At 47.9% G+C, this 12,838-nt stretch overlaps 3 protein-coding genes across 3 annotated transcripts; all 3 read left to right on the top strand.

Annotated features, from left to right (window-relative positions):
* Nucleotides 1-182: 182 nt before the first annotated feature.
* Nucleotides 183-1,017, top strand: DFJ58DRAFT_723571 (uncharacterized protein; the record flags this gene model as incomplete). The annotated part of the gene is made up of 3 exons (XM_041385022.1): nt 183-359; nt 426-734; nt 784-1,017. 3 exons carry the CDS (start codon nt 183-185, stop codon nt 1,015-1,017), a joined length of 720 nt encoding a protein of 239 aa, XP_041248313.1.
* Nucleotides 1,018-1,278: 261 nt separating this feature from the next.
* DFJ58DRAFT_723570 (uncharacterized protein) lies at nt 1,279-2,408 on the top strand (the record flags this gene model as incomplete). The annotated part of the gene is made up of 4 exons (XM_041385021.1): nt 1,279-1,333; nt 1,381-1,583; nt 1,634-1,807; nt 1,857-2,408. 4 exons carry the CDS (start codon nt 1,279-1,281, stop codon nt 2,406-2,408), a joined length of 984 nt encoding a protein of 327 aa, XP_041248312.1.
* Nucleotides 2,409-3,748: 1,340 nt separating this feature from the next.
* Nucleotides 3,749-6,783, top strand: DFJ58DRAFT_714245 (uncharacterized protein; the record flags this gene model as incomplete). Its single annotated transcript, XM_041383999.1, has 10 exons — nt 3,749-3,848; nt 3,946-4,259; nt 4,284-4,418; nt 4,472-4,673; nt 4,723-4,951; nt 5,009-5,138; nt 5,188-5,363; nt 5,414-5,514; nt 6,356-6,414; nt 6,460-6,783. 10 exons carry the CDS (start codon nt 3,749-3,751, stop codon nt 6,781-6,783), a joined length of 1,770 nt encoding a protein of 589 aa, XP_041248311.1.
* Nucleotides 6,784-12,838: the final 6,055 nt, after the last annotated feature.

Genomic DNA, 12,838 nt, shown 5'->3' with positions numbered 1-12,838 from the left:
CCCAAGATAGCTTTGAAAGGACAAAGGGGATGGCAAGGGTGGCAGAGTGACCGGGGTCTACAGTGCCACAACTGCATTCGGGCGGTGGTAAGTGCCATAGTGGGCCACAGTGGATTAGTCAATTATATATAACCTTGTGATTCTGCATTTATTACACACAACTTGTCCTTGCTCCAACCATCATGTCCAATTCATCAAAATATGATTTGACCAAATTTACAATCTTGGATGCTACCAACATCCTAGAGTACGCCACTTCTCGTTTTGCGACCATCTGGATTGCCTGTGACCGAAGCCATGTGCCTTGGTCGCCGGCTTACATAGCCAGCTTCGTCTGGCACCTTCAATGGGAGGCAGATGTAAGTTCTTCAGCCATCGGCTGTGTCAGTCGGTCGGCGTCATGTAATAACTAATCCATCCTTCAGTCATCTGTCTTCCCATACATCAACATATGCATGGTGCTCAATACTCACCCGACCATGACCGACCTCCTCCGCAGCATTATTAGCAGATTCACCTGTCTCCAAACCAGGAACATCACCAGCGAGCAGTTCTATGCTGAATTCTTCGTGCACTGTTCCCCTCATGACCCTGAACTGAGATCTACTCACAGAGTAGTTCTCAAATATGCCCATGATTGGTGGAAGGATCGTTTTGATACCTTGGGATTCACCTTGCCATCCTTGGATGTCAATGAAGTCTTGGATATGATGGCAGATCACTTTGAGCAACTGGTCGGTCATTTCTCTTTTATGCTCAACTGCTACTGATTCTCATTTGTAGCCTATGGGAGCAATGCTTCTGCCCGGCCCTGCAGTCGCTGGTCAAGTGGAAGGTGATCCCCTCCTCAATCAAATTCTGGCAGTGAAGGCCCGTGTCCAACATCTCGGCAATTCATTAGAAAGGATGTTGCAGGAGAAGACCATGAAGGCCGCAGCGGCCGCAACAACCATGTCCGAACTTGAAGGGCCCATGGATCAGCTGGAGGAAGCACTCTTAACCTCCCGCCGGCCATGAGTCAGCTGCTAGTTATTGCACCAGTAATATTATGTATTATACCGGAAATATGAATAGTATTACCTAATGTGATTTGGTCAGTGTGTATATGAGCCATCGGTCTCTGATTTTTCTTGTTCCCCAGTCATGACTGCAGTTCCAGCTGACTGTGCGTTGTATACCACATGCATTGCTAGCAAGTTTGTGAAACAGCTGTTTGATTGCAATGTAGCTGGCAATGCACAGTCAATCTCGCCTCCCTTGACAATTGATGTGCCAACCATGCTTGCTTGTCAGCATCTGGCCCGGGTGCTCGCCGATGCCTATTCAAACCCAAGTAGGCCATTCCTACCATTCGCTCGGTCGTTGCCTGACCCATTTCAGTCCAACTTGATCTTGATATGATTAGGTACAATGAGGCCCTCCATAAACGCTCTACCGGGATGGTTGCAACACATGAAGATTCCCTGCTGAAAAAATTTCCTTGTGGGCCAGAATGTTTGCTGGAGAAGCCCTCGGTCATTTTGGACTCGGCCGGTCGTATTGTCTTGTGGTACCTTCCAGATGCCATTAGCCCGTGGATTCAAGTGAGCTGATTATTATGACCCATCGGCCAACTGATTCGCCAACTTCACAGGCCGAGATGGAAGACGCTACAATTGGTATGGGGTCCCTTCTAATGAAAAGCATGACCAGTGGTCTGGACACCCAGTGGAGAACATTCCCCGGTAATTTTCATGCCAGTGACCAACACCAATTGACCCCAGGATGTATCAATTTAGCCCCTTGTTGGTTCATGCAAGGCCGGGAGGTCGGTCTGCTTCTCCACCAGAATGCTAATGCTTATGTAGAAATTTTAGCCACACGGATTACCACCGGCTGATGGATTTACCCCCGAGGTGTCAGCCGCCCTGAAAGGGAAAGGTGGTCCCGAGATTATAATCTCTATGCAGCGTGCAGCACTACTGGCCTCAGCTGCTCTTAGGGTGATGCATCCAAAGTTGTATTGGGCGTCGGTCACTACACATATCAAACTTGCCCGATGGGCAGTAGAATGTGGCCTCAGTGATACGAGCACTTGCTTGCAATCTTGGGCCTTGGTGTTTAATTGTGCAGCTGTAATTTGCAACAGACAATGTCCTCTTCACCAAGATCCAAGTTCTACTCCTGAAGGGTTTGATGTCATGAGCAGTGTCGGCCATTATTGTAACGGGCTCATGACATTTTCTAACCTCGGTATTCGGTTGCAATATAACTCAGGCGCTATGGTCGGCTGCTCTGGCCACTTTGTCAGGCATGGTGTCACATACACCGGCGATCACATTGTGTGGGCTTGGTTCGTCCATGACAGCCTTCAGAATTTTGTGGGGACACCTCGGCCATCATACACAACTTACATGGGTGTAGACTAATATGTTTCTGTCTTGGCTTACATAGCGCAGTGATAGTATGATAATAACTGATGGTTTTATTCAGCGACCAACCGACCGACCAGTCCATCCTATAGCATCATGTATTCAGTTACATATTCACCCATATGATAACATCAGTTCTGTCAGCCGACCTGATAGCATCAGGTATTCAGTATTCTTGGCCCATATGATAATGTCAGGTATGCAGTTTCATCGGCCGACCTGATGGCATCAGGTATACCTTTCCATTGGCCTATATGACAACATCATGTATTCAGTTTCGTCGGCCCATAAGTTTGCATCAGTACCATTGGCCGACATGATGGTGTCAGCTATTAATACATACATGATGCCCTCATGTAGGCCGAAAGACCTGATACCATCATGTCGGCCGAGTATACTGGATGCCTGATATTATCATATCGGTTGACAAAACAAATACCTGATGCCATCATATCGGCCGATAGACCTGATACTATCATGTCGGCCGAATATACTAAATGCCTGATATTATCATATGGGCCGACGGAAATGAATTCCTTATACCATCAAGTCGGCCGATGGTACTGATGAAAATGTATGGGCTGACAAAGCTGAATGCCTGATGTTATCGTATGGGCCGATGGAAATGAATTCCTGATACCATCAGGTCGGCCGATGGCACTGATGAAAACATATGGGCCGACGAAACTGAATGCCTGATGTTATCATATGGGCCGATGGAAATGAATTCCTGATACCATCAGGTTGGCCGATGGCACTGATGAAAATGTATGGGTCGATGAAACTGAATGCCTGATGTTATCGTATGGGCCAACGGAAAGGTATACCTGATGCCATCAGGTCGGCCGATGCAACTGCCTGATGTTATCACATGGGCCGAGAATACTGAATACCTGATGCTATCAGATCGGCCATTGAAACTGATGCGAACGTATGGGCCGACGAAACTGCATATCTGATGCAATCACATCGGCCAAGAACATGAATACCTGTTCATGTCTCTCAGCCCATATGATGGCATCATACCCACAATTGCCAGACCAATCCGCACAGGAACATATATGCTTCACCCCTGTCATCGGCCGGATGAGACACTTGCCATCGGCCAATCGGTACACACAGTAGCTATAGTGTGTGGGCCCAGCTGACAATATCACACCACCAATTTTACTGGCCCTCGGCTGATATGTTCATGTTGAGCATCCCAATGCATGGGCCCAGCTGTTAAAACCATCACTCCATGAGCCCACCGGCCAAATGTTAAACACAGACATAGATATTCGGTTGGCCAATGTCTGCTGGCCTGTGTGGAACAGCATATTTTCAACATTTGCTGCATGTATAATACATGCAATGTGACTGAATGGGCTCAATCTGGCTATGGAGTTTGGGGACCAGGTGATAGATTATATCGCAACTATCACCCCAAACTAAACGGTATGTTTCTTGAAGCTCTTCTAGCTAATTGCAACTAATGTATAAACTTTTGAAGGTCGCCCATGTGATGCAACAGGTCAATTCCTTGCTGATGGAGCACCCCCCATACCGCCACCAAGCAAATCACCTGATGACTGGACTCCCTACCGAAATCGTGTTGAGTTCGAGACCACGGAATTTCTGTACACGCGTAATCAGATGTCAGCGGGGAACATTAATATCTTATTGGATCTTTGGGCTGTGACCCTTTTGAAACACAACAACAAGCCACCATTTGTGGACTGCCACAATTTATATAAGACCATTGATAGCACACCGGTAGGTGATGTCAAATGGCAATCTTTCAATGTCCGGTACACAGGGGAGAAGCCAGCACACAATGTACCACCCTGGATGACCGAATCTCATGAAGTCTGGTATTGAGACCCCCATGAGGTCATTCGGAACATGTTGGCAAACCCGGACTATGCAAAGGAAATGGACTACTGGCCCTACCGTGAGTTCTCGACTGATGGTAACGAATGTCAATGGCAAGACTTCATGTCTGGTGACCGGGCTTGGAATCAAGCAGTATGTTATCTTTCCTTATTTTATGTAGCTAACACACTGATGATGTTCAGTAGGATATCATTTCCAAAGATTCAGATACAGCTGGCTTGACCTTTGTGCCAGTTATTCTCAGCAGCGACAAAACAACAGTTTCAGTGGCAACTGGTGCCAATGACTACTATCCACTGTACGTATCAATTGGAAATGTTAGTAATAATGTCCGATATGCACATCACGATGCTGTTGCCATCATCAGTTTTCTAGCTATGCCAAAGAGTAATATTCATCCTACTATTGTCGTTCTGCGCTAACTACAGTTGAGCAGCTACCAAAGAGCATGTGGCCTGCCCAAAATATCGCAAGTATTGCCGGCAACTATTTCATTCATCAATTTCAAAGATTCTCGAGAACCTCAGGCCTGGTATGACAAAACCAGAAGTTGTGCGTTTTGGCGATGGGCACTATCGACATGTTATCTATGGGCTTGGACCATATATTGCAGATTATGAGGAGCAGGTTTTGTTGGCATGTATAGTGCGCTCTTGGTGTCCAAGGTATGTTCCTCAATGTATTTTCAATATACGCTCTGACTAGGTATTTTTAACATACAGGTGCATGTCACACCGCAAAAATTTGGACTCCAAGTCATTGTATCGCAATCGCGACCATACAGAAGCACTCATTGAAGAAGTAACATCCAGTTATCTGTGGGACAAGTATGGGATTGTTGCCGACCTTGTTGTAAGTCACCTGTCTTGTGGAACCGCAGTTGAGACTTAAGTATTTCTAGCCGTTTACAAATGATTTTCCCCGAGGAAATATTCATGAACTTATCGCACCGGACCTCCTACACCAATTGATTAAAGGAACCTTCAAGGACCATCTAGTTGAATGGGTGGGACAATATCTGCATCATGTGCACAGCAAGAAAGGAGCAGAGAAGATTCAAGATGATATAGATCGAAGGTATGTCCTTTTTGTCTGAATTCAATGTCTCAAAGCTGATGTTGTTAAAGAATCGCTGTTGTTGCCTCGTTCTCAGGTCTTCGACGTTTTCCTCAAGGTCGGGGGTTCAAACAATGGACTGGCGACGATTCAAAAGCTCTTATGAAGGTAAGTTTAATGTTGATATTGTGACCTTCAGACTAACAACAGTTCAGGTTTATCTACTGTTAAGACCGTACTCAAGAAGTATCAGATCCGAAGGGCTTTGGCCTCAGCTCGTGCGCTGTGCCCCTTTCCTGAGTCTTGCCCCTTATTTCAGAGTGCTAGAGTATCGCGTCTAGTGAGACGGATAAGTATAGTATCGGATCCATTAAGGCTTCCGGATATCGAACGTATAGAGTAACGGCTAATCCGGATCGGATCCGAACTAGAAACTAACGGGTGAAGACTGTCCAAAGACAGAGACGGATATATAGACTATAGGAATCAATCCTAAGTCTCAGAGTAGACAAGAGTATCGTACTCAAGTCCGGACGGATAACGGAGGGACTTAGAGTCCAGACAGAATGAGTGCAATCTAAGATGATATTCGAACTGATCTACTACAGCGCATGTACAAGGGTTTATATACTACAGATAACTAATGGAATGATCAATAAGCAAAGGTGCGAGGCTATGTACGAAGTATAAGCAAAGTATGTGTACAGCATATTGGTAAGTCGGATGGATAACGAATCATAACTGGGAATGAAGTCTAAGCTAAAGCGGATCAGTAAGTGTAGCGGATCAGTAAGCATAATGGAAGTAAAGGATAACCGGTATACCGGTGTACAGGAATGCAGAAAGGAGATGAATGATAGTTAGAGTTATATGAACAGGACATGAAATAAGGATTAGATCGGATCTGTGGACCGGACGACGGATATGTCCATCGGATCTGGATCGGATCTGAGATCCGGATCTTTGGATCTGTACCCGGGAATATGGTATATGACATCTACCCACCATCAAAGGTTACGTCCCAATGGACGTGGTGCGCACATTTCGTGCATTTCTCAAATTCTGCTATTTTGTACAGTGTAACATCATTACAGAATCCATGCTGGTCTGAATCCAGGACGCTCTCAACCGATTCCATCATTACAGGAAGATTTTCGAGTCTACAGGTGTCGTATTCACATTCTCTCTCCCTCGACAACATTCTTGTTCCCATTGCGCCCTCCTTGTTCGACTGTTCGGTGCACCCAACGGCCTATGTTCCTCAATTACAGAGACAAAGCACATTAAAGCTGTGAAGGAACCATGGAGGTGTTCAAGTCGCTACCAAGTGCTCAGTCAAATGCTGGTAACAAATCAGTGCCTTGACAAACTGGCAGCATCACGCATTGATTTCAAAAGCCGTGGGATGCTGAATGGCACCTGTCTATCTGAAACTCTTTGAGCACTAAGTGAGTTTTTATGGCATTATTATTTGCATTGCTTGCTCAAAATCTATACTAGCGCGTTTACGGTTAAATACTAGGGAGCCTGAAGCCAATGAGCCCAATGAAAATAGCATCGTGCTACTCCCAGATGTTAAGACCGTACTCAAGTAGTATCGGATCCGAAGGGCTTCGGCCTCAGCTCGTGCGCTGTGCCCCTTTCCCGAGTCTTGCCCCTTATTTCAGAGAGCTAAAGTATCGCGTATATAGAGTAACGGCCAATCCGGATCGGATCCGGACTGGAAGCTAACGGGTGAGGACTGTCTGAAGACAGAGGCGGATATGTAGACTATAGGAATCTATCCTAAGTCTCGGAGTAGACAAGAGTAGCGTACTCAAGTCCGGATGGATAACGGAGGGACTCAGAGTCCAGACGGAATGAGTGCAATCTAAGATGATATTCGAACTGATCTACTACAGCGCATATACAAAGGTTTATATACTACGGATAGCTAACGGAATGATCAATAAGCAAAGTCTAAGTGGAGCGTATTGGTAAGTTGGATGGATCACGAATCATGAACCGGGAATGAAGTACAAGTAAAAGCGGATTCGTACGTGTAGCGGATCAGTAAGCAAAGCGGAAGTAAAGGATAACCGGTATACCGGTGTACAGGAATACCGAAAGGAGATGAACGATAGTTAGAGTTATATGAACAGGAAATGAAATAAGAATCAAAGCGGATCTGTGGACCGGACGACGGATATGTTCATCGGATCTGGATCGGATCTGAGATCCAGATCATCGGATCTGTAACCGGATATATGGTATATGACAGTATCCCCCCCTTAGGGCCGATCCCTAGAGGCACAAGAATCAGCGATCCGGAACGGATGGTATGAGTGCGAGACAATGGAGAAGCTGATGGGAGAAGTTGCTGAGTTCGGATTCTGACAGATATACGGATGCCAAAGCGTCGCAGGGTGTTCCTTCCTTTCCCTACTTTTTCCACTACCACTAGCTTATCTCAACCATGGCTGATAACGGATCCGGCTCTAAGAAGACCGCTAAGCAGACTCTGGCGGATATCCAGGCCGCGCTTGGCTGCTGCTGAGGCCGAGGTTCAGAAGGAGGAAGAGGCTGAAAAGCTGAAGCAACAAGCGGAAGAGGCGGAACGGAAGCGCTTGGCAGGGATTAAGAAGATTGAACGGGCTGAGGCCCGAAGGGAAGCGGAGGAGGCTAGGCGCAGGGCTATAGTAGCGGAAATGGTGAGTTATGACTTGTTCTATCGGATCCGTCCCTTATCGGATCCGTAGTCTCGCGCCATCTCAGCGGATAAGGATGGGGCTTGTACCCGCTGCGCTAAGAAGGGTCGCGCCTGTCTGTGGTCCGATGCGGATAGCAATTCCTTGGTAAGTCATCCTTGAATCTTCGGATCCGTGACTCTTAACATTCGGATAGATCAAGGCTTGTAACGCGTGCCGGAAGGACAAGGCTCCTTGTCCCGGACGACCTGGAACCGTTACGGATTCCAAGTCTAAGAAGAGGCAGCGCGCTGCTGAGAACCCATCTCCGAGAGGCAAGGGTAAGAAGCGCCAGCAGAGTCCAACTCCGGATCCGGATATGAAGACGGTAGTAGCGGATGAGGTGGAAGTGGAGTATGATGATCAGGCCTGGGTCGCGGCCGCTAATAGCATTGTAGCGGAACTGGCTCGGACCAACGGATTGCTCCAGCAGAGCATCGGAGCGGCGGAAGGGAGTAGGACTGCTATAGAGCGGATGAATACTAACTTGGAGGCGTTTTTGGAGCAGCAGAGGGAGTTCCAGACCATCCTTCTTGAGGGGATCCGGAATGGAATCCGGATTACAGAGGCGGCTCGTTCTGAGGCCACTGACAAGGACGTTGAAGAATCCGGATCCGGATCCGGATCGGGTGGGGACATGGAGATGGATGGCTGAGGATTTTCGGATCTGCCTTCTCTGCTACTAATGTACTTGTATATCCGCTTTGTATATTCATTGTATAGCAATAGGACCGGGTTTGTCTGGATATGCAGTGTGGAAATCCGAGACTAGATCGGACGCGTTTCCGAGTTCCGTGGCTAGTAGCCATGAAGTCTCTTCGTCTGTTCCTTCGTATCCGGACCATCGGACGAGGTATAAGAGTTGGCATTGTCTTCTACGACGGTCCAGCTTAGAGTCTAGGATTTCGGATATCTCATATTCTGGTTCTCCGTCGACTTCGACCGGAGGTGGAGGAGGCTGGATCCGATTGGGAATTGTGTTCGGAACGGATGGTTCTAGCTGTGAGACGTGGAAGACGGGGTGGACGGATTTCATGGATTCGGGAAGTCGGATGGTAAAGGAATGGGTACCCGGACGGGATATGACTTCAAACGGACCTAGATTCTTTTCCGAGAGTTTCTTAGACGGACGAGTGGACCGGAAAGTACTTAGCCTTGACAAAGACTTGGTCTCCGATATTGATATCTGGAGCAGGTTTCCGTTTAGCGTCCGCAGGTCCTTGATATCTTTCTTGGGCGTGAGCCATTTCTTCTCTAAGGAATTGGTGAAGGTCGTCGAGGTCTATAGCATAGTCGCGAGCGCGGATGGAGGATAGATCGCGTTCCGGATGGACGGATATGTTCGGATGATAACCCTTATTAGCAAAGAAAGGCGATACTCCGGTAGTAGCACTTGGAGCGTTATTGTAGGCAAATTCTGCTAAGGGAAGTAGTTCCGACCAGTTGTCCTGTTGATAATTGCAATATATCCGAAGGTATTGTTCCAGGGTTTGGTTGGCACGCTCGGTTTGTCCATCCCCTTCCGGATGGTATCCGGATGTGAAGTGGAGGACCATATCCAATGCTTTTCCTAAGGATCGGAAGAAGTGGGATACAAACTCTGTACCCGCGATCCGAGGTGACATGGGACGGAACTCCGTGCTTGGAAAACACATGAAGTAGGAATAGACGAGCGAGATCCGGAGAGGTAATGGTATCGTGAGTCGGAACAAATATTGCTTGTTTGGATAAACGATCTATGATAACGAGGATGGCTGTAAAGCCTGATGAGTCCGGAAGTTGCTCTATGAAATCCATGGATATGGAATTCCAAGGCTTTTCCGGTATGGGTAGTTGCTTGAGCAATCCGTAGGGTTTATGTCTCGGAACCTTGGCTCGGGCGCAGGTAGTGCAGGACCGGACGTAGTCCTTAACATAGGTGCGTATACCCGGCCATGTATACTCGCGTCGGATGAGGTCTAGGGTTCGGTTTTGACCAAAATGTCCGGATAAGGGGTGATCATGAGTATTACGGAGGACGCGAAGTCGAAGGTTATCGGATTCTGGGACATATATACGGTTGTCGCAACGGAGGAAACCCCTATCGTCCACTGTCCATCTCGGATCTGAAGGTACCGGAAGATGGTTGGTTGCAATAGGGTCATTAGGAAGTGCGGTCAGGATGTCTTTCCGAAGGTCATCAATATCCATTAGAACAGCTGCTCTAAGAACCGGAGTTGCTAAGGTTGAGGCTCGTAGGGACGAAGCTAACTGTTCGGACGTGAATACCGGACGGAAGTTATGAGGGTTAACTCGAGCGTAGTCCTTATCCCCCTCTTTGGGATAGACGTCCCAGCGTCTAGTAAGGGAATCCGGTTTAACTCCGAGTTTTCCGGGACGGAAGCGGATGACAAGATTGAACTGATGGAGGAATTCCGACCAGCGGGCCTGACGGCGAGAGAGGAGTTTGGTAGTGGCGAAGTACTCAAGGTTCTTGTGGTCCGTGACAACATCTACAGGCTCGGCCGAGCCTTCTAGATAATGTCGCCAGGTCCGGAAAGCTTCATATATAGCTAGAAGTTCCTTATCGTGGGTGTCATAGTTAAGTTCCGGAGCGGTTAGCGTTCGAGAGTAGAACGCTACCGGACGAAGCTCTGAGTCCGGACATACTATGGATAGTATTCCAGCTATAGCGTAGTCAGAGGCATCGGTTTCCACAACTATAGGAACATCCGGCATCCAGTGCGTAAGCACCGGAGCCGTAGTGAAGGCTTTCTTGAGTTCTTCGAAGGATTTCCGACATTCATCGGAAAAGTTCCACGGAGCATCCTTGCGTGTAAGCCGTGTTAACGGAACCACGATATCCGAGTAGTTGAATATAAACCGTCTATAGAAATTTGCGAATCCGAGGAAGGATTGGATATCCTTGACTTTCCGAGGTTCCGGCCAGTCAGTAATAGCTTGGATCTTATCGGACGACATAGTTAAGCCGTCCGGAGATAGGAGATATCCGAGATATTCAACGGAGGTGGAATGGAATTCGCATTTTTCGGGTTTGGCATAGAGACGATGTTTACGGAGTCGACGGAGTACTTCTCGGACGTGTTGCTTGTGGGACGCAAGGTCATGGGAATAGATGAGGATGTCGTCCAGATATACGATAACGCATACATCCAGCATATCAGCAAACACGCTATTGACAAAGCGCTGGAATGCTGCTGGAGCGTTAGTGAGACCTTCCGGCATCACCAACCATTCATAGGAGCCATAGCGCGTTCGGAAGGCAGTCTTCCATTCGTCCCCTTCCGCTATCCGGACGAGATGATAAGCGGATCGGAGGTCGATTTTGGTATAAACTTTAGCACGGCTCGGAGAGTCTAATAGGTCGGCAATGAGGGGTAATGGATATCGGTCTTTCTTAGTGATCTGGTTGAGTCCACGGAAATCCACACAAAGGCGGAGGGATCCGTCCTTTTTCTTGACAAATAGGACCGGAGCTCCGTGAGGAGAGGATGAGGAGCGGAGGAGTCCAGAGGCAATATTTTCATCAAGAAACTTCCGGAGGGCTGCAAGCTCGACCGGGGGATAGAGAATAGATAGTTCCGAGGGGAGGACTAGTTCCTTCTTCCAGATCTATGTTCAGATCATAAGGACGATGTGGAGGAAGCTGACCAGCCTTTCCCTTGTCGAAGACATCCGCAAACTCGTGATAGTCCGAAGGAATTTGGGATAGATCCGGAGGATCGGACGATAGAGAAGCGGATCGGAGATCGACACCGGATGGTCGAAGGTATATACTGAACTGGACCGATCCTTCTAACTTGCAGGCCCGGCAAAAGGCAACTGCATTGATTCAGGGATATATTAGGAACAGTGTTATCAGCGGAGGGTACGGATGTAGTCGGAGGAGGTATGGTTTCCGTCGGAGGAGGGATATCCGAGGACGGAAGTGACGTCGGAGGGGTCCGATGGCATTCCATGAGATGTCGTCCGGAATTCGATGCTGCCCAAAACCCAGTCAATCAACGGATTGTGTCGGGTGAGCCAGCTATATCCAAGAACGATAAAACAAGATGAATCCAAAGGGGGTAACGTAGAACGTATCAGAGGTGACTACACCGGACGGAAAGCGGACGGACAAATCTATAGCTTCGGAAATAGTATTATTACAAGTACCATCAAACAAGCGGAGCGGAATCGTAGGTATCGGATATGTAGGGATTTTGTGTTTTCGGATGAACGCAGTATCTATGAAACAATGAGAAGAACCACAATCTACAAGAGCTGGAAATTCGGATACGGATGGAAGTAACGGAAGTGAAACATATGGACAGAGGGAAGTCGGATCCGAGAGCGCGACAGCGTTGAGTCTTAACTCCTTTGTGCAGGCAGAGTCAACGCGACCCTCTTCCTGCACGGAGCTAGGAGAGTCGCGGACTATTTTTTTGTCTCAGTAGAGACATCCGGTTTGACTTCCGGAGCGACTACTGCAGCGCGGCCTTTGGCAGCACGCGAAGTAGACTTGGTGCATTCCCGAGCAGTATGGCCGGGCCCACCACAGAATAAGCAGAGTTTCTTGTCCATCCTTCTCTGCCGCTCTTCGGACGTTAACTTTCCGTCCTTACCCAGCTTGGAAGTAAGATCCGGAACTTTAGGAGCGGACGAGTTCGAGGACGCGGATGGCTTTGTAGACTTCTGATCATGGGAGTTTCCGGATTTGTGATTTCCGGATCCGGACGTATTGGAGTTCGTCCGGTCAGAAGTGGATTGCTTAGGGGTAGTGGATGAAGT

Source organism: Suillus subalutaceus, assembly GCF_016647625.1.
Source record: "Suillus subalutaceus strain FC151 chromosome Unknown DFJ58scaffold_14, whole genome shotgun sequence".
Lineage (NCBI taxonomy): Eukaryota > Fungi > Basidiomycota > Agaricomycetes > Boletales > Suillaceae > Suillus > Suillus subalutaceus.
This window is presented reverse-complemented; position numbering and strand designations above follow the sequence as displayed.